Source organism: Vipera berus (genome assembly GCF_964194415.1).
Source record: "Vipera berus genome assembly, chromosome: Z".
In the NCBI taxonomy this organism is placed as follows: Eukaryota; Metazoa; Chordata; class Lepidosauria; order Squamata; family Viperidae; genus Vipera; species Vipera berus.
In genome coordinates this window covers 107,768,139-107,793,065 of record NC_138205.1, presented here as the reverse complement: position 1 = coordinate 107,793,065, position 24,927 = coordinate 107,768,139, and the positions used below count along the sequence as shown (strand labels likewise).

Below are 24,927 nucleotides of genomic sequence, written 5' to 3'. Positions count from 1 at the left end.
CCATTTTAGTTCACTGATTCCTAAGATGTCGATGTTCAGTCTTGTCATCTTGTTTGACCACGTCCAGCTTTCCTTGATTCATGGATCTTACATTCCAGGTTCCTATGGAGAAAAAATCTTTACAGTATCGGACTTTCCTTTCACCACCAGACATATCCACAGCTGAGCGTCCTTTCGGCTTTGGCCCAGTCGCTTCATTCTTTCTGGCGCTACTAGTACTAGCCCTCTGCTCTTCCCCAGTAGCATATTGGACGCTTTCAGACCTGAGGGGCTCATCTTCCAGCATCATATCTTTTTTTCCTTTTGGTACTGTCCATGAGGTTTTCATGGCAAAGATACTGGAGTGGGTTGCCATTTCCTTCTCCAGTGGATCACATTTTGTCAGAACTCTGCTATGACCTGTCCGTCTTAGGTGATCCTCCATGGCATAGCTCATAGTTTCATTGAATTATGCAAGCCCCTTCGCCACAACAAGGCAGTAATCCACGAAAGGGTAAAATGCAGTATTGCAAGCTAATTCTGCTGACTGCCAGGGGGTTCGATCCTTACCAGTTCAAGGTTGACTCAGCCTTCCATCCTTTCGAGGTTGGTTAAATGAGGACCCAGATTGTTGGGGGGAAAATGCTGATTCTAAACTGCTTAGAGAGGGCTGTAAATCAGTGTGAAGAGGTATATAAGTCTAAGTGCTATTGCTATTGCTTGAATGAAATGTGCTACAATTCCTGTCAATACAATGTTGAACACTGAACAGGAAGAAATTTCAAGTAAAATAGCATGGAAACATTCAAGAATACAAGAGACCACTTACAAAATCTGTAATATTTAACTATGTTGAAATCAATTAATTGCCAGGAATTCATTTACATTGAGGAAGAAAGGAAATATTTAGAAATGTACTTACCGGTGAGCTTGTTGTGACTGAGAACCAGCTGTGTGATATGAGACAGACTGACTGTAAATAAAAAGAAAAAAAAGAATGAATAAACAGCCCAAATTACAAAGCAGAAAGTAGCTAAACAGGTTGGAAGTTATTCTTATACAGCTTCCTAGCAAGATTTAAATATAAAACATTGTAGACTTTCCCTAAAGACCTAGTTAGTGAGGTAGGTTTGATTAGCATAAGTTTATAACACTTTTCATAGAACTAGGTTGCTTGCAAAATATCATTTAAAGTTGTGTATTATGACTCAGTTACTGTACATAATCAATAAAAATCTATTTCCAGTACATGTCTGTTCTATCCAAGTTTATTTTACTGGGTATCTTTTTAAAAACATATTTAATTAAAATGCTGTACATATATGTCTTAAGTACACATTCTGTATAGATTTTTATATGATTTCATATTAAATTTTAACTAAATACAAAAAATAATTGCTAATTAGAATAGAATAGAACTGGAAGGGACCTTGGAGGTCTTAGTCCAGCTCCTGATCAAGCATTTCAGACAAGTGACTGTTTAGTCTCTTCTTAAAAATTTCCAGTGATGGAGTGCCAACGAATTCTGAAGGCAAGCTGTTCCACGTGTTAATTGTCCTCACTGTTAGGAAGTTTCTTCTTAATTCCTGGTTGCTTCTCTCCTTGATCAGTTTCCAACCATTGTTTCTTATCTTGCCCTCTGGTGCTTTGGAGAATCGCTTGACGCCCTCTTCTTTGTGGCAACCCCTCAAATACTGGAATACTGCTTTCATGTCACCCCTTTCTTCTTTTCTTTAGACTAGCCAAACCCAAGTCCTGCAGCCGTTCTTTGTATGTTTTACTCTCCAGGCCTTTGATCATTTTAATTGCTCTTCTCTGAACTTTTTCCAAGGTCTCAACATCTTTTTTGTAGTATAGTGAACAAAATTGGTTGCAGAATTCCATGTGTAATCTTACTAGGGTTTCATAAACCGGTACTAATACTTCATGTGATCTTGATTCTATACCTCGGATTGTATTTCAAAGACTCAACTAGTTCACAAAGAATGAACTCAATCAGCCTAAACATAGCAATAATTATCTAACCTTCAGAGGAAGCAGATATTTGGCTTGGACTCTCAGGAAGAGAGATGGATAAAGGGAAAACAGTAATAATGGGGAAAAATAACAAAGCAGCCTACAGTGATTTACCTGTGTTTATAAAGAAACTTAAAAACTAATTAAATATAAAACATGACAATATTAAAGACGGGATGCTTTAATATGGTCATATACTTAAGCAGAATTCAATTGATGTTAGCTTGATACTGCCAACAAGTTGCAAAAGAATAAATTATCATTATCCATTGCACTATATACATTAGAGGAACTATTTTGCATTCTTAGCAATTTAAAATATTTTTGAAGACAGAATTTGCATCCTTGGGGAAATACCTTTTCCACTAACTCTCAATTAAATTATTAATCCCAAAGACTAAAAATAGAATAACAGGGAGACTGAATTAGAAAGAGAAAAAAATGTAATTGGAACTACTGAAGAACTTCTTTAATAAAATAAACTGTAGTAAACTGTGCCTTCAGATCCACAAGATGGCACCCTAGCTTCATTTTAATTCAGTGCATAACATTTAGAAAGGAAGTTTATACTGCTATTGTAAATCTCATGTAGATCGGGGGGGGGGGGGGAACAGAAGGCAAAATGATGTATACCCATCTTTTTTTAAAAAAAGGCTATGACAACTTGTTATAAATTAAAGAAACTATATTCTCAATGCCCTAAATAAGGAAATGAATGAAAAAAAATCATTGAAAAAAGTCCAATTCAATGGTATGTCACAATACATATTTATTTTCCTTCTTTTTCATGAGTTGTACATTGCAGCAGCCACAAAATAAAAGTCTACTGGGTTATCTATACTTATGCTTTTCTCAGTTTTTGCTTATGTATATGTTTATGCACATAGCCCATTCATATATTTAAAAGTAAGTAAGTAATAAAGAATAATATTTCTTCCAATAATACTAAAACCCCAAATTCTGAACTGAACAAGATTTGTTTGGAGCCTTCATTAAGCTATTGCTATCAGTGACAGCAATATAATTCTCTTGTCAATCCTTCAAAGAAGGCCTGATCAGGCAACAGACTCCACAAGGTGATAAAACTATACCTCACCATATAATAACAGATTCCTGAAAGTCATTCCAAATCTCTGCCTCCCTTCCTAGCAGTTAAACAATGTTTCTGTCCTCTTTACTTTTATTTTTTAAAAAACTACTTCAAAGTCATGTCGCTGAATCTGTCCATCACTTTTTCAACTATCTCTTTTGAAAACGCAAATTACATCAAAAATAGCAAGTACTGTTTGGCAACGATGGCAACTTGGGGAATTCTGGGAGTTGAAGTCCACACATCTTCAAGTTGCTAAAGTTGAAAAACATTGAGTTAGAGCAGGGCTGTCAAACTGCCGGACCACGTCATGCCAAACTGCCGGATGCGTCATGCCAAAACTGCGCCCACCCAATTGCTGGCAATGGAAAAAAGTCGTGATACATCACGTGACGTTGCGAGTTTGACACCCCTGAGTTAGAGTATTGCCTGGAAATGAAAGGTATATTATAGTAGGAATATTCACTAGTCATATCAACATACCGATATAAATATTTAATGCTCTTCAGGTTTTCAGACAAGAACTTATATATTCTTTTCCCATTGATACTTGAAACATCTGTGAAGGATATGCTCTGGTTGCTCTAGCACCATTTTATTCGTATTTTATTTCAGCTTAGAATATAATGAATAAATCTTTTTTGCACTGGGGAAAAGGGAAAAAGGAGAAACTTCCTGACAGTTAGAACAATTAACCAGTGGAACAACCTGCCTCCAGAAGCAGTGAATGCTCCAACACTATAGGTTTTTAAGAAGAGACTGGACAGCCATTTGTAATAAAACAAATAAATAAATAATGGTATAGGGTTTCCTACCTGAGCAGGGGGTTGGACTAGATGACCTCCATGGTCCCTTCAAACATCATCACCATCACCATTATTATACTATTACTATTGCTTTAATCTTTAATTTATTTATATTGCTTCTAATCTTATTTTCTAAAGTTTTAGGTTATCAATCATTTAACCGAACACTTTATTATATTCTTTTTTGGGGGAGAAAGAGTTGTTTTGATAGAGAATGTGCTATGATTTTAAAATAAAATGAATGAAATCCTCATTCTTTTAGCACTGAACAAAATATGGCACAGGAAAGCACAATGTGACATTTAAGACATAACTATCCTCCCTGGGATTAAATTAATAATATCAGCATTCATGGGAATGTATGCACGGATTACAGTTCAGTTCCAAACTTAAACATTTCTGCATAAGAACAAAAGCCACTGAACTCAGTATAAATTTGTTCTGTGTAGCCATTTGCAGAATTGCACACAGTTCATGCCAATATTTACTATCAGAACTTTGTATCAAGATTTGCTCCATAAAGTTGATAGTTGTTTCTTAAAAATATATTTATTCCTTAATTCAAAACTTTGTGGAAATATAAAAAAAGATTGGCTGACAATGCCACTTTGGCTATCACCTCCTGAAGCACTACATAGAAAAGAGATGCTATTGGAATTTAAATAGATGACATATTGGGATTTATTGATATTTGAAAAAGAGGGACTTAAGATAAAAACAAGAGAACAACTAGTAAGTGAAGGATTTCTTTGTGATTGGTTTAATTATTAGTGTTTTTGAAAGATTTAAATTTGATAAAAACTTTTGTTTTCACAGGGTCTGAATTGGGTATCAAATGTTCTGGAGATGACCATCTGACTGCTATAGAATACAAAATGTTACCTAAGATGAATCTGGAAGACGAATGTGTCAGATTATAAAATGGGTGAAAAATTTTGGGTATAACAGAACTAGATAAATGGGAGAATGTACGGATCAATGTTTAAAATTTACTTCAAACTATAGTTTGAAAGAAAATTTTTACAAAATGATGTATTGTTGTATTTGACCCCAGATAGACTAAAGCAAAATATATAAAGAGTGTGTGTATAGATGTATAGACAGAGTCCAACATGTTAGAAATGTAATCAAAATGGCTTCCAGTTTGCGATCGCAGCACTGGAGGACGTTTGGTGCGATCGCTCCCTCCACCGTCCAGTTTTCTCCTGCCAGGGGACCCTGAAGAGGGTCAGAAGTCACCCTGTAGGGGTGACGAGCGTGAAGAGGACCCCCGAGTGATCGCGAAAGGGCGCTAGCCCTTCCATTTGATCCAGGGTAGCTCTTCAAACTGACAGGGAAAAGATCGGCCATTTATGGCCCATCATCAAGCTGCTGACAGCCGAGGCCAAACTTACTAACATGCACCTTGAAAGCAATGTGGAGAAATTGGGTGATATTTTACCTTCTCTGTACCCCAAGTACTTTCCTGTTAAAAGCTTCTTGAAAATTTATCCCCTTCTGAGGAGAGAGGGAACTTTTTCCCCCAACCCTCTAAAATGGCGGCGTCTAATTACTTAGGGGAAATAAAGCTTTGAAAAGATCAACAATACAATTGAATATCTACTTTCTGTTTGGAATTTGGGGACCCAAAAAGTTCCTATTCTTACTGGAACCTCCTATTCTACTTTATTTCCAAAAGAACTTAAATTGCATAAGAACCTAGCCCGGGATCTGAAAAAGACTCTAAATGCTATCAGGGACATCTTGTGGCGAAGCTTGGTACAGCAGTTTTATTATATCTGACAAAGAGACTCACTCACAGCCCAGATCTGACTGTGGTATTATCTGTGAGGCTTAACTCTGAGATAGCAGCTTGGCAGTGAAATTGGTTTCTAGGAGCGGTGGAGGTGAACATTTACTGACTCTTGTTTAATAAATAGCCTTCACTAGAAAGACCGTTTTTAACTATCTCAGAAATGGAGGAGGATCAGCAAAAGACCTTGGATATGTTAAAATCTTTACTTGAAAGTATTTCGGGAAACACTGAGAAACTCAAAACTAATCTGAAAGACAAAGGTGCCATCTTACCTCCAGAAAGTGAAACCCTGATTGCAGCTAGAAAACTACTAACTCAAAAATAACAAGAGTGGAACAAATGAATACCAAGAAAGAGGGCTCTACAGAACAACAAGCACATTTACAGAAAATCCACACAACAAAACAATAACTCCAAAAACAGAAATGACCTTCTATGTAAACCAGAAGAAATTTGAGAAAGAAAAAGACCAGATCGAATTGAAGACAACTATACCAGAACAAACACAGGGATCTGGGATATTAGGGTGACAAAGTAATGATTATAAATGGCCAGATCTTTCAGAAAATTGGCAATTAGAAGGTCTCCTTTAATTCAAATAATATATACAAGAACGAAGGGAGATCTATCTGGTGATTTAAAAGCATTGGTATGGAAGCCTGGTTGGCAAAAGAAGAAAGCTAGAATTAGTTTGAAAAACTGGGGCCTTTTGATTTATTAGAGGACTCTAAACTGTCAGTTAGTGGGCTAAAGGGAGATTTTGAGACAAAGGGAAATTTGATTACTAGATTTAAAATAGTCAGAAAATAGTAAAAAATAAGGGATTAATCTAATATTTAAGATTTAGATTTACAAAAGAAATGTAAACTATTGGGAAATAGGTTTGAATTATTGACTAGCCTAGAGAATATAGATGATGGATTTGAATTAATAAAGGACACTGTATTATTATTAAGATGGTGATCTATTAGGGTGGAAGTAGAAAATGTTTATGGAATAGAATAAGAATATAGTTAAATAACTATGTGTATTTTAGACATAATTTTTTATGAAGTGAGATAAGGGAAATTTGGGTTATCTAAAAGTTAAATACTATGGATATTAAAGATCAAACTGGAAATATGTAATTAAAAATTAAAATTAGGTAAAATTTAATAACAGGACATTGTTTATTGAGATCTATTAAAATATATATAAGCAAAAAATGTATTTATAACTGCGATATTGAAGTTTATACTGAATTTTGATACAATTAGAAAATTATTAGGTTAATTATGGAATAGCAAATGTTAAGGGAAACAGAGAAGATTTTTTTCCCCACATTCGACTGTGGATTTTGGGGAGAAATTTATAAATGTAATTAAAGAAATTTACAATAAGCAAATAGCCAAAATAATGATTAATGGAGATATGACTGAAAAGATTAACATTATGAAGGGAACAAGGCAGGGATGCCCTTTATCCCCATTGTTTGTATTGACACTAGAGATACTAAACAGAACTATAAGACAGAATAAGGATATAAAAGGTATGAAAGTTAAGAGAGAAGAATATAAGCTACAAGCTTTCGCAGATGATTTAGTATTTATCTTGGAGGAGCCATTAGTGACAGGACCTGTATTAATAGAACAAATAGAAAAATATGGTGAGGTAGCAGGCTTGAAGATTAAAAAAGATAAAACAAAAATGTTAGTGAAAAATATTATTGAAAAACAAAAAAAAAAGAATTGATGGGAAAGTTAGAGATATAGATTGTAAAGAAGGTAAAATATCTGGGGATTCACCTGACAGCAAGATGTACAACAATTAAAGAAGATAACTATTACAAATTGAAAAGACAAATCGAAGTAGATTTGGATAAATGGGAAAAGGTACAACTATCATTAATGGGCAGGATTGCAATAATCAAAATGAATATATTACCACGATTGTTGTTTTTGTTTTCAACAATACCAATAAGATTGGAAAAGAAATATTTTGAGGGGCTAAATAAAATAATTTTGAAATATATTTGGCAGGGGGGAAAAGGCAAGGATTAATTTAAAAATGTTACAGGATGGAAGACTCAGAGGTGGGTTTAGCTTACCTAATTGGGAATTATATTACCAGGCTGCAGTAATGTCATGGATGAGAGAATGGATTTTACTGAGGAACAGATTATTGACATTAGAGGGACATGATTTACAGTTGGGATGGCATGCATTCATATGGTATGGGAAAAATAGAATACACAGCTATTTCCAGAAACATCATATCAGGAATTCTTTATTGATGGTTTGGAAGAAAATAAAGAGGAAGCATTACTTGAGGATTCCAGATTGGCTCTCAACGATGGAAGCATTAATACACCCCAATATGTTATAAAGACCTACTAACAGATACGGGGAAGCTGAAATCCAAGCAACAATTAGAGGAACAAGCAATAAAGATGGATTGGTACATGAGAACGCAAATACAATCTAGACATGAAAAAGATGCTAAAATAGATGGTTTTAATATGGGGAGAACAGAGTTAGATAAAATACTTACGGGAACTGAAGAAAAATGGATTAAAAAAATGTATAGCTACTTATTACAGTCATGGCCGAAATTGTTGGCACCCCAGAAATTTTTCCAGAAAATCAAGTATTTCTCACATTGCAGGAACACAACACAACAAAAAAGGGAGGAGAGGAAGAAGAGGGAAGTAGGAAGGAAAGGAAAGGAAGTAGAGAAGAGGGAAGAGAGAGAAGGAGGGTGGATACAGTGAAAAGGGACGAGCAGCACCCAAACTTAGGTGTATGTATTTATGTATGGCAATATATTTGTTGATTTGTTTGTGGAAGAAATGGGAAAATAAAATTGAATATATATTTTTTTAAAAAGAGAAGAAATTTTTGATGATGTAACCTGAAATACCTACTAAAGATTGTATTACTGAACTATTGTTTAACCCAATTACCACATTGCCTTCTAAATACTTACATGTAAAATTGGAAAATCAATAAAATATCTTTTAAAAAAGAAAAGAAAAAAATGTAATCAAAAACCAGGTATATTTTATTGTATGGTCTTGTAAATATGTTAAATCATACTGGACAATAATAATGATAATGCACAAATATTTAAGATACAAATATTAATGAAACTATTTGGGATGCTATTTCTTTACACGGTGATTGCTGTGAAGATTGTATATGCTAAGCACTGGAAAGGAAAAGAGATGCCGACTGCTGAAAAATAGATTTTAAAATTGACTGAATTAGCAGGGATGGGAAAATTAATTGCCTTGATTAAAGACAATGGATAGGCAGCTTTATAAGAGATTTTCTACAAGTTAAATACAATAACAGATGGTTAACGGGGATTTGAAGATTAGTATAACATTTGGACTAACCCATTTTCTTTTTTAAACATATATATTATGATTAGATGTTGGGTTATTTTGATTATTAAATTCTTTCCTCTAGAATATTTATTTATTTAGTATAGTATTTTTTTTTAAAAAGGATGGGAAAGCTTATAACTATTTGTAGACTTGCTATGTAAGGGGAGGAGAACCTATGAGTTTATTTATTTATTTTTCAGCATCCAGCTGGGGTGGATTCTTTATGTTCAATATTAGATATATTTGACATTTGGCTTTTTTTCTTTTCCTTTTTGTTGAACACAAGATTTTTTTTCTTTTTTGTTAATATTGGATGTTCATTTTGTAGATTACAAAGCCATGCGAAACTTTGATAAAAATAAGCGGTTATTCAAACTGCAACAAACTGGAATGAGATTAAGACCCAGGAAATGGCTTTGCCACATGATTCTCTTAAAAAAGAAAGGAACAGCATTAATAGGGGACTTGCCAGGGTGGGACATAAAACACTTCCAAACTGAATCTCTTTTCCAGTCAAATTAGGTCTATATTTCAAAATGGTATAGTGTCCATGAATTATCCTGGAGTAACTTAGAGACAAGGATGATAAACAAAATAACCACCAAATAATGTTTTTCTACAAATTTATTTATTTATTTTTAAATAGCAAAAGTAAATTGTTTACTGCTGAGCCTTGTGTAAAAGGTTTGCCAGGGAAGCATGCCACAGAAGACTTACCTTTTATTTATGTACTTGGTTTATTTAATTTACACCATTTATTATTCTACTTGATCGTAAGTCAAATAATTCAATGTAAAGGAGAGTTTACTTTTTCTTAATATTAAAGCAAGCCAATGAAAGGGAAAGCACACACACACACACACACGATTGAATACATATATGAATACATTTATGTATGTATTCAAATAAACACCCCAAACTGCTATTCAATAATTTAAAGCAAGAAGTGTAGTAATTTACAAACATTTAAACACTGCACTTTTTGCTTCCATTTCTCACACATCCCAGTTCCCGTAAGTAAATATCATGTATTGCTTCAATTCATCAGTTTATTGTTATTTTTCCCATTTGCCAAGCTTTATTAGCTTCACATGCTTCAGGAAAATGAATTATGCCTCTTCAGAATCCAGGAATGGCTATACTTAAGTGTGGTATAAACACATATGTGGCACCTATGACCTAGTTTTACTTTTAAAAAAGGCTGCAGCCATTTATGTATTGGAAATAAAAATTTGCATGATATAGAAAAATCTAACCTTCATTTTCAATGTGAATATTTTATGTGCTTTTGCCTCTAGAAATAATGTTTTAAATTATGCTGAAAATAATCAGCATAACCTTATATATTTTCATTCAGATATAACATCTACTGAATTCAATGGCTGTGATTTTCCAATAATTGTATGGAAAACTGCACATCCTATGTTAGCATTTTCAAATACTAACATCCTGATAACAATTTTTAAATGTTGGGACAGAATGTATCCCTGGGAAACAGTTTTGTTTGGTAATTTTTTTCTTTTGTATATTTCCTGCCTTAAAACTGCATTAGAAATTAAACCATGAAACAAAAATCTAAGCATTGTAATTTTTGCTGTTTCTCCAGCTTAAGCTGAAGCTACTAGTAACTGAAAATGAATCAGTATGTTCTACTTTAGGTTCTGAGAAATGTTTGATGTTGTTTTAATTCTCTTCTGGTCAAGAAGAGTTAACTCTTTTTCCATGTGGTCTAGGTAGTTACAACTAGTATCTAATTAACCAGACGCCACAATGGTAGCTGAGGTGCAGCAACTGCCTAATAAGCTGTCTTGTACTAAACTAATAAATAACATAAACATCTTTGGCATTATTAAACAATATTATAATTTCTGATTGGATAATTTAATGTTTCAAACAAAGGGAACTCTTGAGACAGCTGTTACGACTTCACTAATGTCACATCATGAAAAAGAAAGCCTCTTACAGCAGCACTGAATTAATTATAAGATAATTAGCATAGTTAAAATTTGTTTTGTCTCTGAAGATTTCAGGAAGAGATTACTAATCCACAAAATATTTTTTTCATCCCGATTTCTCTACAATCAGGAAAATATTCACAGAACATACTATGAAATAAAATTAAAGAATGGTCTTAGACAATAGTATTTTTCACTCCTGTAATCCTTAGCACCAATAGAAGTAAAACATCAAATTATACTACCAAGAAATTGACGTAGTCCTGTCCTTTAGAAGGTAGCAACAAATCAGATTACAGGGAATTATTGATTTACAAGCATTTTTAATGACTGTATGAAGTTACAAAGGCATTTAAAAATGACTTATCATTTTTCACACTTACAGCCATTGCAGTATCTCCACTGTCATATGATCAGAATTCGGACACTTGGCAACTGACACATATTTATGACAGTTGTAATATCCTAGGATCATAGAATCACCTTTTGTGACCTTTTGACAAGCAAAATCAATGGGGAAGCCAGATTCATTAACATCCATGTTACTAACTACTGCTGTGGTTTACTTAACAACTATAGCAAGAAAGGTCATAAAATAAGCAAAACAACAGACATTTTGGGCTCAATTGTGGTAGTAAATCAAGCAGTACCTGTACTCAAGAGCATATAAACATGAACTATCAGAAAAACATATATTGGTATTTTATTGTATGACGCATGTCCTGCCTTTCATTCTGAGAAAAAGACAGTATGTATACTTGAGGTGTCTTCCTCTGAAAGCTTTAGTTAATGTAATTTTGTAAAGAAAACCATAGTACTTTATTCAACTGGAATTTTGTCAAGTGATTTAATGATTTGCAATATTTAGATCTCAAAATTCTTGAACTACTTTTGTAAATCATATTAAGTACATTCCTACCTCTCATACCAATCTCCACAAATTTATGATAACTGACTCATTTAAAAGGTAAATTATTTTAGGGGAAAAAACAACCTTCATATCCAGATGTTAGAGCACTGTCAAAAGACACAGTCGGCAACAGAATGGCAGTGGAGAGGGCACAAAAAGCGTTGCTCAATATATATATATATAAATGTAACTATAAAATATGAGAAAGACCAAAAAATCTGTTTTTTAAATTCTGTTATGAGCCACAAACAGCTTCCAATAGTGTATGTTGACTAACAAAAAAGCATCAGACAGTAGAATAGTTCCTCTTCCATTTCTGGTCATAGTTGTTTAGGGAACAAGTTGTACAAAGGCTGTATTGGAAAAGTCTGTTCACACAACACTATCATCCCATGAATTTATAGGTAAGCCTGAAAAAATAGCTCTGATTACTAACTAGTAAACTCAAATTAATGTATTTTCTTAACAAGTTCTCAATTTAGTACATAGAGTGTACTGAGCCAAACTCTGCTTAGAGTCTTGTTGGAAGGGAAAAAGTCCTCTGAACAAAACCTAATAATATGGGTTTATACAGACTTTTTAGACTAAGTTGTGAAATCTTTTATGAGGCTGTAAGTCACACTTAGCTTGTGCATCATTTCTCGCTATAAAACTAATATGGAAAAGATTCTTGATGGTTTTCAGGGAAGTAATATGTGTGAAACCTGCAAGTTGTGAATCTTTGAATTGTTTTTAAAAAATAATCTTAAACAAATACTTATGGAATAAAATTATAGACCTAATTAGTCTAATACATTGTTTCCCTTAATGGCCAACCAGGTGTCCTTTGAAACTCACAAGCAAGGCAATGCAAAAGGCCTTATTTTCCTATTTTGCTAGACGCCAGAATCTGGACACATGATGCCTTGAATCTAAGATATAGTATAAAATCATCACAACTATTATTACTATTATTAACAGCAGTAAATGTGTATCTATATACAAGGCTTTCATATAAATATCAACCTAATCCTTAAATCTTGTGCAGTAATATATACTTACTGCCAAATCACGCTTGGGAACGGATAAGGAAAGAGGTTTATTTATTTATGCTACATGTTGAATTCCTGAGAAAATTAAGTTTTGAAACTCAGACTTCTTAATTCTTTGCTATTATGCATTAGCAGCTCTTGAGACTGATTTACGAAAAGTGTGATCAAGATGCAAAACCACACAATAAAAAGGAAAGTATTATTAAAATGCATTAGTCAATCAAAACATTTTTCAATATTATCCTTGGAAGCTAATCTGCACCTTACCTACCAAATCCTTATGCAAACATATTCATGCCTGCAGAAGTGATTAAACTTGAACTAAGATGAGAGAAGCAACAAAATACTTACATAATCCAGGTATATCCAACATGTTTGATATGCCACGCTCACACATGTCCACTTCCAATATATTTTTTTCCCTACTTTCCTCTACAATCTTTTTCAAGGATTTCGACATGGTTTAAACTGAAACAAACAGGGTGACTGTAGAATAAAAATATAGTAATCACAACCAGCAAGAAACATTTTCCTGTTAGTTCCAATTACCTATTTCAAAAATGCACAAGATTTTTCATGCTGCAAATTGCATCTGACAAAGCAAAAGAAATTTGATTTAATATAAAAGTAAAATAAATATATCAATTATGAATGCATGTTTATGTCGTACATTTAATGTTCCTTCTCTGATTAAACTGTAATTGAAAAAAATAGCAAAGTTGAGAAGCTGCATCCAAGATTTTGACACACTATCTTGAGGCCTCTTGATATGAGTTTCTCAAGCACTAAAAAGCCAGATTACTAAAAAAAAACAAGATACATTTTTTCTATAATCATTTTTTTCTTGATTACAAGTGCAATAATCAATGCACTTTAACTAACTCTTAAAGTTGCCAAAGTACCTTAAATTTCCTCGCCTGGATGTATAGGTTATAGATGAGTGGCTGCAAACCACAATGAGAGACTATCTGATTTCCATAAAAACCTCCATTTGCATTTAAAGTATCAAATAACAAGTGATGGAATCTACAAATGTATAATTCCAGAGCTTTCAGGTTTTTTTCAGAACATCTCATTTTTCTGATCTATGTGTTTCAACAGCCACTGTCCAGAATAGAAAGCACTTACTTTCAGCCCCAAAACATATAGTCAGTTGACTATGATTTGGCCTATAAGGCACAATAATTAAAATACAGTTTAACATGATGTGTGGCTGCAGCCATCATAGTGAGTGGACATAATTGTTCAGAGCTGAATGGCAAACAGGTTTTAATGTATGTATTATTTTTAGGTGGGGAAAAAACCTGAGGTAGGTTAATGAAAGCAACTATTTTGAAGAACTATCATAAACCTACCTGGAGCCTCTCAACTATCCATTATAAAAGTGGATGCAACTTTTCTGTCTCCTGGGACAACTCACACCAGTTTTGATATTATCGTTCCCAGGAGACAACACCCAACATCAAATGGCAGGACAGGAATAGTTGGAGAAAGAAGAGAGGGGGGGAAAAAAGGAAAGCGGTGAACTCTCAGGACAGACTGAGAAACATTCATGACAGTAAGAACACGTCATCAATAAATACACGCTATACATCAATACACAAAGGCAAAGAATAGCATCACTACATCCACACCTTACAAGACCAACTGGCCATGATCTATCTTATTACCAGAAGAAGAGAGACACAGAACTAACTTTACCCTCAGCTCCGAAGAGAAAAGAGGCAATACGTGAGAAGGCACCGTCAGGACTTTTTAAAGAAATCCATAGGTAAAACCTTTCTTGCACAAGAGCCAGGCATGGGGGATAACTATACCTGTTGGCTACTGCCTGCTTATTACTGCTTGCTCTCTGAAGGGAATTATTTCTTGGGCGAGGCCACCGCTTCATACTTTCAAGCGGCCAAAGCACCACAAGAAATTTCTCCAAGGGGTTAGAGATGCTCTGGCGTTGGAGGCCTCCCGGTTTAAAGGGGGGTGGGGAGACAAACACAGCAACTCACCGTGAAGAACGACTAGAAGGCACCAGACGCACGGAAACAGAACAGCCCCCGGACTTCAGCGCACACACCCTACACAAGGTCCGCCTCCCGCCGTCGTGTCCCGTCATTGCCTTCCTCGAAGTGCGCAGGCGCTTCAATACCCAGCGCCCGAAAAGGAGGGGGCTCGGAGGAGTCGGACACGCTCCGCTCCAAGTAAGGCGAATTGCCTGAGAAAGAGAAAGGCCCGCCCATCTCTCAGAATATGCGTCCGGCGGCTACCCAATCCCAAAGTACCTTTACTTTAGTACGATTGCTATTGGTGGAAAGATCTCAAAAGCGGGCAAATAAGTTGAGGTCCCGCGCGCCGTTTGTTCTGCAGTTGGGAGTCCCTGAAAGTTTATTCTGCAGCTTGGGGCGATCTGAAAAAGATTGGCGCGTGCAGGAAAGTAGGACCTGAGAGGCGGTAGTTTACATGTGCGAGTGGCAATGCAATCAGACTGAACGTGGTCTCTTTCTTACACTAATACTTGTTGTACTTCGTTTCTGCTGATGCTAGGAAAATAGGCTAGTTTTCAAACTGCCAAGTTTGAGGAATACTGGGCTAATACATGCGTGATGATGATATAAAACAGATATCCTAAAATTAAGAATAAACTTTGTATTTAAAAAGATTCATATTTAAGCCTTTTGTTAAAAGTTGAGTTTCCTTGCAGCTTTACATTGTTTTGGATTTTATCTAGCTTGCTATTTGTATAAATATAATTTAAAGTCAATCAACAATATAACCCTATTTTTGTCTTCTCAGAAGTGAGACGTTTATATTCAGTGGCTCTCCATACGGGTTGTGAAAGGTAGCATGATGGTGCAGACTTACTCTATTGTGAAAGATAGATAGATAGATGATAGATAGATAGATAGATAGATAGATAGATAGATAGATAGATAGATAGATAGATAGAGTTCCCAATCGGGTGCGAGATTATATTCCAGGGGGTGCAAAAACTTGGGTTTTCAAAATTATATATGCATAATTCATTGCCATTATTTTGAACTTTTGTAAGTAGTGCAAGAATATATCAGAAGTGTTCTAGGGGTGCGAAGTTGGGAGCCGCTGAGATAGAAAATACAATGGCAAAATAATCACTTCTAGTGTCCAAATGTGTATTATAAAAGTAAATGAATACTGTAAGCTGCCAAATGATTACTTATTGCCTGATTCTACAATTATTCATTCTCTTAAAAATTAACTCAATAAGTTACAGGAACCTAATCTTTAAACACAGTCTACTTGTTCCAAACTTGTGAGCTTTCAGCAACAAATAATAAAAACGAAGTATAACTCTTTGATGTCATCTGTACTGTGAGTCATTTCAACTACCAGCTTTAAAACAACAAAAAAATAGGACACTGGAGAATGTAGCATTTTACACTTTTGGTATTTATAATATAACAACCAAATTAATTTTAATCAGAAAGTAGTAGTGCCTAGGTCAGGGGTCGGCAACCGGAAAAAGGAAAAGAGCCACTCAGAACCAGTTCCGTCACACAAACAAAAAAGTGGGAGCCGCAAAAAGTGCGCGTGTGTGCATCCACTCACGTGCATGCGCAAAAAACATTTTGCGCATGCGCAAAATGGGAGGCACCTGCGCGGCGATGGGTCTCCCCTTTGGAGAGGTGCGCGCCGTCCCGTCCGGAGACCTGCTGCGTTCGTCAAACGGGGCCAGGCCGGCGCGCGCAGGGGGGAGGGGGCGACGGGGGCTTTTCTCCTAAGAACAGCGGCTTTTAAAAGTGGGAGGATCGGAGCGCCGTGGGCAGGTCCGGAGAGGCAGGGGACGCCCCGCTTGCCTGGAGGGGGGGCAGAGAAGCTAGTTGCTGCAGCCCACCTTGGGCGGCTCCTGCCCTTTGTTCAGGCACCAGCATCCCAAAGAAGCCCGGCCAGGAAGCCCGCCCCCCGCCCGCTATTCCGGAGGGGGGCAGAAGGAGGGAGCACGTCCCTCCCTTCTTTGTCTGCTCCGCGGCTGCCCTGCGGGAGGGGAACAACGCCTCGCGTGCCCAGCCTGGCCCCTGGCCCCAGCGCAGGGAGCGAGAGAGGCGGCGTTTGGGCTGGGCCAGAGTACGAAGCCGGACCGTGCGAGCTGTGCTCCCCCCTCCCTCTGAGCAGAAACCCGGTCCTTGCCGCTCCCGAGGATCTGCGAGGCTGGGGGAGCCGCCCTTCCCCTCGTTTGCCCCGGCGGACACTCCTGGCGCTGCTGCTAACGGGTGCGATTCCAGCCGGAGGCGTCAGAAAGCCACCGCCATCCTTGGGAGAAGTGCGCGCGCACTCCAAACCACCGCTAAAGTGTGTGTGTGTCGTGTGCGGTACTTACAGAATTGATGGCGGGGTTGGACGGGGGGTGGGAACGGACAGAGACGACCATCCAACCCGCGCGGAGAGCCCATCAAGCAGCGCTCTGAGGGAACGGGAGCGGGACGAGATCGGGCTTTTGCCCTTCGGCTGAAGGCGAGGCGCTCGCCTCTAGTTGCAGACCTGGCAAATGGGGGGATAGCCAGAAGTTGCACGAAGGGGGGGAAAAAACGGGGCCCGCTACGAGTCGCTTCAAGGGAGTCGCGGCACTTTGGGGAAAGGCAACTTTTTCCCCCCGGCTCCGCAAACGAAAAGCGCCGCACGCCTGAGTCTCAGAGCACGCCTGAAGGGGAAGTGAGAATCCAGGCGACGGGGAGGCCGTGTGTGTGTGTGTGCGTGTTCATTTTCTCCATTTCTCACAACCAGGTCGCAAGGGGTTTTGCCCTCGTTGCCTGTGGACGCGCAGGACAAGTCCTCCGTCCCAGCCACGCTCAAAAAAAAAAGTTCCTCCTTAGCCGAGCGCCTCGGGAAACAGCATCAGCGGCAAAGATGGGCGAAGACGAGAGATGTTTCCCCTCATGTAAAACGCCTTGTACTGTGTTCCTTTCGGGCGGCGAGGTGCGGGGGGTGGAAGGAGGGGAAGGGGAATCCATTTTATTTTATTTTAAAGGAAATGTAAGCTTGTCATCAACATCAGGTTTGGAGAGCTGCCTCCAAATGGAAAGTTGCCGCGGCCCGTTACTAAACTCTACATATTGCAGAGCACACATATGTCCACCCCCATAGGGCATCTTCCCCTCACAAATCTTCCCTTCCAAGCGGGAGCCCCGCAACAAACGACCAGCGTCGCCATCCCCAAACAACGCAGTTCCTTGGAGCGATGCGGCCAAGTGGGAAAGGAAGCCCGGCGGCCGGACCGCGCTCCTGCCCTGCCTCCCCGCTGGTTCCGTCTCTCTCTCTCTCTTCCTCCCTCCCTCCCTCCGTCCCTCGGTCTCCCCGTCCCCCTTTTGCGGCTCAGCCCCACGTCACCAGGAGACCAAACGGGGACATCATGGCGGAGCGGAGGAGACACAGGAAGTGGACCCAGGTACCAGGCTGGCTTATCTCCTCCCTCTTTTTGCAACCGCTCTGCGGGATGAGTTTCCCTTTTCCTTCTGGCTCACCCCCCCTCGCCCGCCCGGTCACCCTTCCCTCCCTCCCCCCCTCTGCCTCTTACGAGGCCGCTGCCAGTCAGCATCTCTCCTGCCATTTCTGTGGCTTTTCCGTCGCCCCCGCCGCCGCTCCCCCTTCCCCGTAGGGCCAACCGCATCCGGCGCCTTCTTCCTCTGGAGGGGAAATCGTGGCTTCTCTGGGCAGTTCCCGCTTCTCTGGGCAGAGCGCCGCCTTGAAGGTTTGGAAAGCTGCGCGCGCACCTCCACCCGTTCGGAGAGGTGCGCGTGCACCAGGCGACTGGGAGCCGCAGGAGACGGCTCAAAGAGCCGCATGCGGCTCCGGAGCCGCGGGTTGCCGACCCGTGGCCTAGGTCAATGAAGGGGGTGTCCTGTGTGGTATGGCAGGAGAATATATCTGAGAGGGATAAGCAAAGCCAAAGGCAGGGCTTTTTCTGGCAGGGTGACCAAAGTGTGAAGATGATCCCAGGTGCCCAGATAAAGCACAGAGGTCTGTGCTGGTTCTTACTTATAAAGCTCTACATGGCTTAGGTCCGGGATATTTGCAGGACCGTCTGCTGCCAGGAACGACTTCCCATCGCCCTGTGCGCTCACACAGAGAGGGTCTCCTCAGGGTGCCGTCGGCCAGACAATGTCGGCTGGCGACCCCCAGGGGGAGGGCCTTCTCTGTTGGGGCGCCTGTCCTTTGGAATCAGCTCACCCGAGAACTTCGGATGGCCCCAGATCTCCGGTCCTTTCGTCGCGACCTAAAGGCATACCTTTTGCAACTGGCCGACCTGGACTGATTTTGGGGGTTTTAATCATGTTTTTAGTTTTTACAGGTTTTAGTGGGGCTTTGTAAAATTTAATTTCTTTTAATATTTGTATTCATTGTTTTTATTGTTGTTTTTATTGTTGTTAGCCGCCCTGAGTCCTTCGGGAGATAGGGCGGCATATAAGTCCCATAATTAAATTAAATTAAATTAAATATGGGACAATAGCAAAACAAGGATACTGGAGTTGGATATTCAGTATAGTGACAATGGCAAAAGCATCCTAGACTCAAGGCTCCTATTCAAGGAACAGGTAACAGTTGCAAGAAAAAGTATGTGAACCCTTTGGGATTACGTGGAGTTTTGCATGAATTGGCTATAAAATGCACTCTAAACGGCATGTAAGTCACAACAATAGAAAAACACAGTCTGCTTAAAATAATACTACACAAACATTAGCTTTTGTCATGTTTTAATTGAACATAAGATGGAAACATTCATTGAACATAAGATGGAAACATTCACAGTGCAGGGTGGGAAAAGTATGTGAACCCCTAGCCCAGTGTTTTTCAACCTTTTTTGGGCAAAGGCACACTTGTTTCATGAAAAAAATCACGAGGCACTCCACCATTAGAAAATGTTAAAAAATTTAACTCTGTGCCTATATTGACTATATATAAAGTAATTCTCTTGAATAGGAATCAAATAAACACAAAGAAAGTATTTTATAATTACTTTTCAATTTTTCCCACGGCACACCAGGCAACATCTTGCGGCACACTAGTGTGCCGCGGAACAGTGGTTGAAAAACACTGCCCTAGCCTAATGACTTCTCCAAGAGCCAGGAGTGAGCCAACCTTGACTCCAATCAGTGTGATGATATTGGATGTGTTGCTGACAGCTGTCCTGCCCTTTAAAAACACACACCTGTTTTGGGTTTACTGGTCTCAAGAAGCACTGTCTGATGTGAACCATGCCTCTCAGAAAAGAGCTCTCAGAAGACCTACGATCAAGAATTGTTGACTTGCATGAAGCTGGAAAGGGTTACAAAAGTATCTCCAAAAACCTTGATGTTCATGTGTCCACAGTAAGACAGACTGTCTACAAATGGAGAAAGTTTAGCACTGTTGCTACTCTCCCTAGGCGTGGTCGTCCTGTAAAAATGACTGCAAGAGCACAGCGCATAATGCTTAATGAGGTAAAGAAGAATCCTAGAGTGTCAGCTAAAGACCTACAGAAATCTCTGGCACATGCTAACATTTTTGTTGACACATCTACAATAAGGAAAACATTAAACAAGAATGGAGTACATGGGAGGGCACCACAGAGGAAGCCATTGCTGTCCCAAAAAATATTGCAGCACGTTTGAAGTTTGCAAAAGAGCACCTGGATGTTCCACAGCACTACTGGCAAAATATACTGTGGACAGATGAAACCAAAATTGAGTTGTTTGGGAAAAACACACAACACTATGTGTGGAGAAAAAAAGGCACAGCACACCAACATCAAAACCTCATCCCCACTGTAAAACATGGCGAAGGGAGCATCATGGTTTGGGGCTGCTTTGTTGCCTCAGGGCCTGGACGGATTGTTGTCATTGATGGGAAAATGAATTCCAGAGTTTATCAGGACATTTTGCAGGAAAACGTACGACCATCTGTCCGCCAACTGAAGCTCTGCAGAGGATGGGTGATGCAACAGGACAATGACCCAAAGCATACAAGTAATTCAACAAAACAATGGCTTCAACAGAACAGAATACGCCTTCTGGAGTGGCCCAGTCAGAGTCCTGACCTCAACCCGATTGAAATGCTGTGGCATGACCTTAAGAGAGCGATTCACACCAGACATCCCAAGAATATTGCTGCACTGAAACAGTTTTGTGAAGAGGAGTGGTCCAAAATTACTCCAGATCGTTGTGCAGGTCTGATCTGCAACTACAGGAAACGTTTGGTTGAGGTTATTGCTGCCAAAGGAGGGTCAACCAGTTATTAAGTCCAAAGGTTCACATACTTTTTCCACCCTGCACTGTGAATGTTTCCATGTTATGTTCAATTAAAACATGACAACAGCTAATGTTTGTGTAGTATTATTTTAAGCAGACTGTGTTTTTCTATTGTTGTGACTTACATGACGTTTAGAACGCATTTTATGGCCAATTCATGCAAAACTCCATGTAATCCCAAAGGGTTCACATACTTTTTCTTGCAACTGTATGTCACTTTTCCATTCTATTTACCTCACTGTTAATTGCCTCATTGTTCAATAGTATTCAACTAATTATTTTTAAGCATGTTTCAGAGGACTCTTAATTTGTTCTATGAGACCAGACAGCATTTGATTAGATGTATTCATACAGAAAATATTTTGGAAGCAAAGAAAACTTAAGAAATGAGATATTTTTATTGCATGAATATGGGATATTTAAAGAAAAACAAAGTAATAAGTCTGACAGTGAATATCTATGCCTTTAGTTGAGCTGAAGTAATTGTTGGATAACATCCAATAAAATTTATCTAATTCAGATACTGAAACAAGCTCATCCCAAGGGAACAGAAGAAAAGCTTATATTGCTTCAAAGGCCAAGGAAAGTGGACCCTTTCTTGGTGCTATCATTGTTATACAATATGTGATTTGCAGTACATAAACTAATTTTTTAAAAAAGAATTTTCTTCAACTACATCTGTACTTTGAGCTATTTCAGACCTATCTATATAATTGTATAGTTCAGTTGTATAACTAACCTATCAACAAAGTAGACATAATGCTATCTTATAAGAATATACCTCATTAGAAATATTAAGAAGTACTAGAAAAACAAAATAGGAATGTAATCAGATATCTGTGGGTAGTTTAGATATGTGCCTTGAGAGTCACAAGTTATATAAATCTGTGTTATCTATGTCTTAACCAGTTTCCTCCAACCTGATGTTACTCAAATCTGTTGTGACTAATACTTTCTCGATACCAATAAGTAATTTATTTTACTTTTTTCTGATTTCTTTTTCCAGTTTAGTCAAGAGTCCTTAAGATTTCCTAATGGTCTCCACATACAGCCTAGGACTAGGTTTTCATTTTCCAGTTTTTCAAGGTCACTCCATGTTGACATCTAGAAAGGCTCTTGTGATCCTGAGCTAATCTAAAATTTAAATGTAAACTGGTGTTTGTGCTTGTGGTCTGAAACATCCTTACTTTAAAATCATGATTTTAATTACTTTTCCCCCAATATTATTTAAGTACATATAGAAAAACTTTACTAGAGAACAATTTGTTTCAAAGCATCTCTTTTATTTGATGACATTTTCTAAGGAAAAACAAGATATATGCATTTCTTTGAAATGATTCTTAAGGTATCAACTTCATTGTTTCCAAATAATTTTATTAGTAACACCAACAAGTTTGTATTCTGGGAAGCCTCTTCAGAACAGAAAGTGCTGAGTGTTTTCCATGAGAGAATTATTTCAGCTCGTCCAGGTCAGTCTAAATCCTGATGGGTGAATTACATAATCTGCATGGAATTTGATGAATACTTGATTTGACATGGCTGTAAATTGAGCAATATTTGTATCCTAAAAATGAGAAAATGTTTAAACAAATTATTTTCAATCACATTTTTCTATGGTTCTAATCCAAGGCTATTTCAATAATTAAATGGATTCCATAGCAGACAGCTTGTGATTCTTCTAAATTTCAAGCATGGTCAACATGTGCTACAGAAATCTCTTTCAGCTCCGTTCATTATTCAGATGGATTGGAGATATAGGAGAAAAAAAACTTGGGCCCAATCTTGAGATTTTCCTTGTCCTCTGTTATTTCTACTTAATTGATGAAGTGCTACACTTGTAAAGTAAAAAAGTCACAACAGACTAATGTTTGTACATAAGACTTGAAGAGAACAATGTTAGGACCCAGAAAGCTGCTATCTTATATTAAGCTATGTTATGCTTTTATTACAATTTGTTAAATAGTCCTTGGAGTGGGTTTTACCTTTCCAGGGCTGCACTGAGTGAAGAGGAATTGTCCTAGGCCGCATAAAAAAATAATATAGATACTATATATAAGTCACATGTTAAAAATTTACAATCTTGGGCTGCATTACTAGCTGTCCAAGGCCACATGTGGCCCATAGGCTGTGGCCTGGTAATGCCTGGTCTAGGATATAGGATCATTCATCACGAACTGATATTTTTTGGGCTTGGATGTGGTTCATGTGTGAACTGATTGTTGTTTGTAAACTGGGATGTATGGCTTAGCAATAGTTATAGCAGTTGTGTTTAGTCAACATATTATAGATTAACATTTATACTTTACCATGATCTTTAAATCCACACTGATGTAAAGTAAGCATATTTTAAAATTATTTGAAGTCAAGACTGCTTTAAAAAGCACCAAAAGCTAAGTTTTGTTAAATCATCTCATATTTAATTTGAGCAACAACATCTAGATATACAGTAGGTGGGGACACATAATAGTGCAAGCAAGGTCATGGTGAAATAATACTCCTTTTGCAATGTTGTAGAGAGATACTAAAGGGCCACAGTTTGCAGCATTGCACAACACTTCTTTTGTCATTCTGATGCAAGTGGCAAGTTTCTATATAAGCATCAATTGAATTCAAATTTGCTATCAACCAAAAAATTAGCCAGTACATATGGAATCACTCAAGGTAAATAGATATGCAAGGAAAGGGACTGTAACACAAAAGTTTATGCCACCCCTTGGTAACTTTTTCTAATATGTTGAACCCAAACTCTCAAAAAATGTTACAACCTATTTTAGGGTGTTTTTTAAAGATAAACTAAACTAAAATACAACTAAAAATGAGTTATGATTATTTAGATTCCTTTGTTATTTTGGAATGGTGTTTGTCTATTTGAGTTAAGCCATAGTAATAAAAGACTTTAAAAGGAGCAGGCCATATAATATGCAAAAGGTCTTAGATTTGAATAAACATGTATTTGTTGTACTGCTTAGTGAGATGTCTCAGAGATCCACTTTGGTTTAAAACATGACTTCTAGCATGGAAGATATATCACTCTGAGACAAAGAATTGTTGATATTTCTGAATGATGACACTTTAATATTTTGAAAACATTATTTTGTTACAGGTTCTTTAAAACTTATATAAAGAATAAAGGAAATTACAGTTTCACCATGCTCTTACATGTTTAGCTTTTCCATTGTTCTTTCAATATTTGCATTGTAATACTAATAAGGGTCTAACAAAGGTAACCCAGTTCGCTTTGTGCCTAAGGCAGGACAAGAACTCTTGGTCTAATACCATAACCACTTTACCAAACTAGCCTTCACTAGAAATTCCGAAAAAGAAAAACCTACCAATCCGCAGTATGGTCCAATGGATGGATAAGTACTGTCTGGTCCATTATAGAGTTTCAAGTAATTACTAGTACAGTCGCCTGGATCATCAATGTTGATGTAAGCAAAATTAACAGTAACAATCCTTCTTTGTGGAGCTTTAATTGTCCATTCACAGTCAGTTTGATTCTGGTAAGAAACTGGGTATTCTGGACTGGAGACTGAACCAGACTCGCCATATAAGATACCACCACAGGCTAGGAACAGAAAACAGATTAATTGTTCTTTGAATTTCATGAGAGGCCCACTCTAGTCTAGATTTAGAAAATTATATATCTTCCCTGTAGATGTCATTTTAATATTTTGCAGATTATGTTTTAATCTAAGTCTTAAATAATTATTGCCAGTTGTTTAT

General features: G+C 37.8%; 2 protein-coding genes across 4 annotated transcripts in view; both read right to left on the bottom strand.

The window, feature by feature from the left end:
- RSU1 (Ras suppressor protein 1) overlaps positions 1–15,048 on the bottom strand; it is a 132,933-nt gene extending 117,885 nt beyond the window's left edge. The window contains exons 1-4 of one of the 3 annotated variants that reach the window (XM_081345677.1): positions 14,953–14,997; positions 14,305–14,355; positions 13,301–13,435; positions 902–952 (exon numbers count right to left, since the gene is read on the bottom strand). In XM_081345677.1, the coding sequence (XP_081201803.1) occupies positions 902–952; positions 13,301–13,409 (160 nt within the window). In that variant the 5' untranslated portion in view covers positions 13,410–13,435; positions 14,305–14,355; positions 14,953–14,997. Of the gene's footprint in view, positions 1–901; positions 953–13,300; positions 13,436–14,304; positions 14,356–14,952 lie in introns of all 3 variants that reach the window. The other 2 variants (XM_081345676.1, XM_081345678.1) reach the window with 2 other exon arrangements.
- A 7,415-nt stretch (positions 15,049–22,463) lies between these two features.
- CUBN (cubilin) overlaps positions 22,464–24,927 on the bottom strand; it is a gene marked incomplete at its 5' end in the record, with an annotated part of 199,548 nt that continues 197,084 nt past the window's right edge. Inside the window, 2 exon segments of the mRNA XM_081346267.1 lie at positions 22,464–22,765; positions 24,534–24,769. Coding sequence (XP_081202393.1) covers positions 22,658–22,765; positions 24,534–24,769 — 344 coding nt within the window. The 3' untranslated portion in view covers positions 22,464–22,657.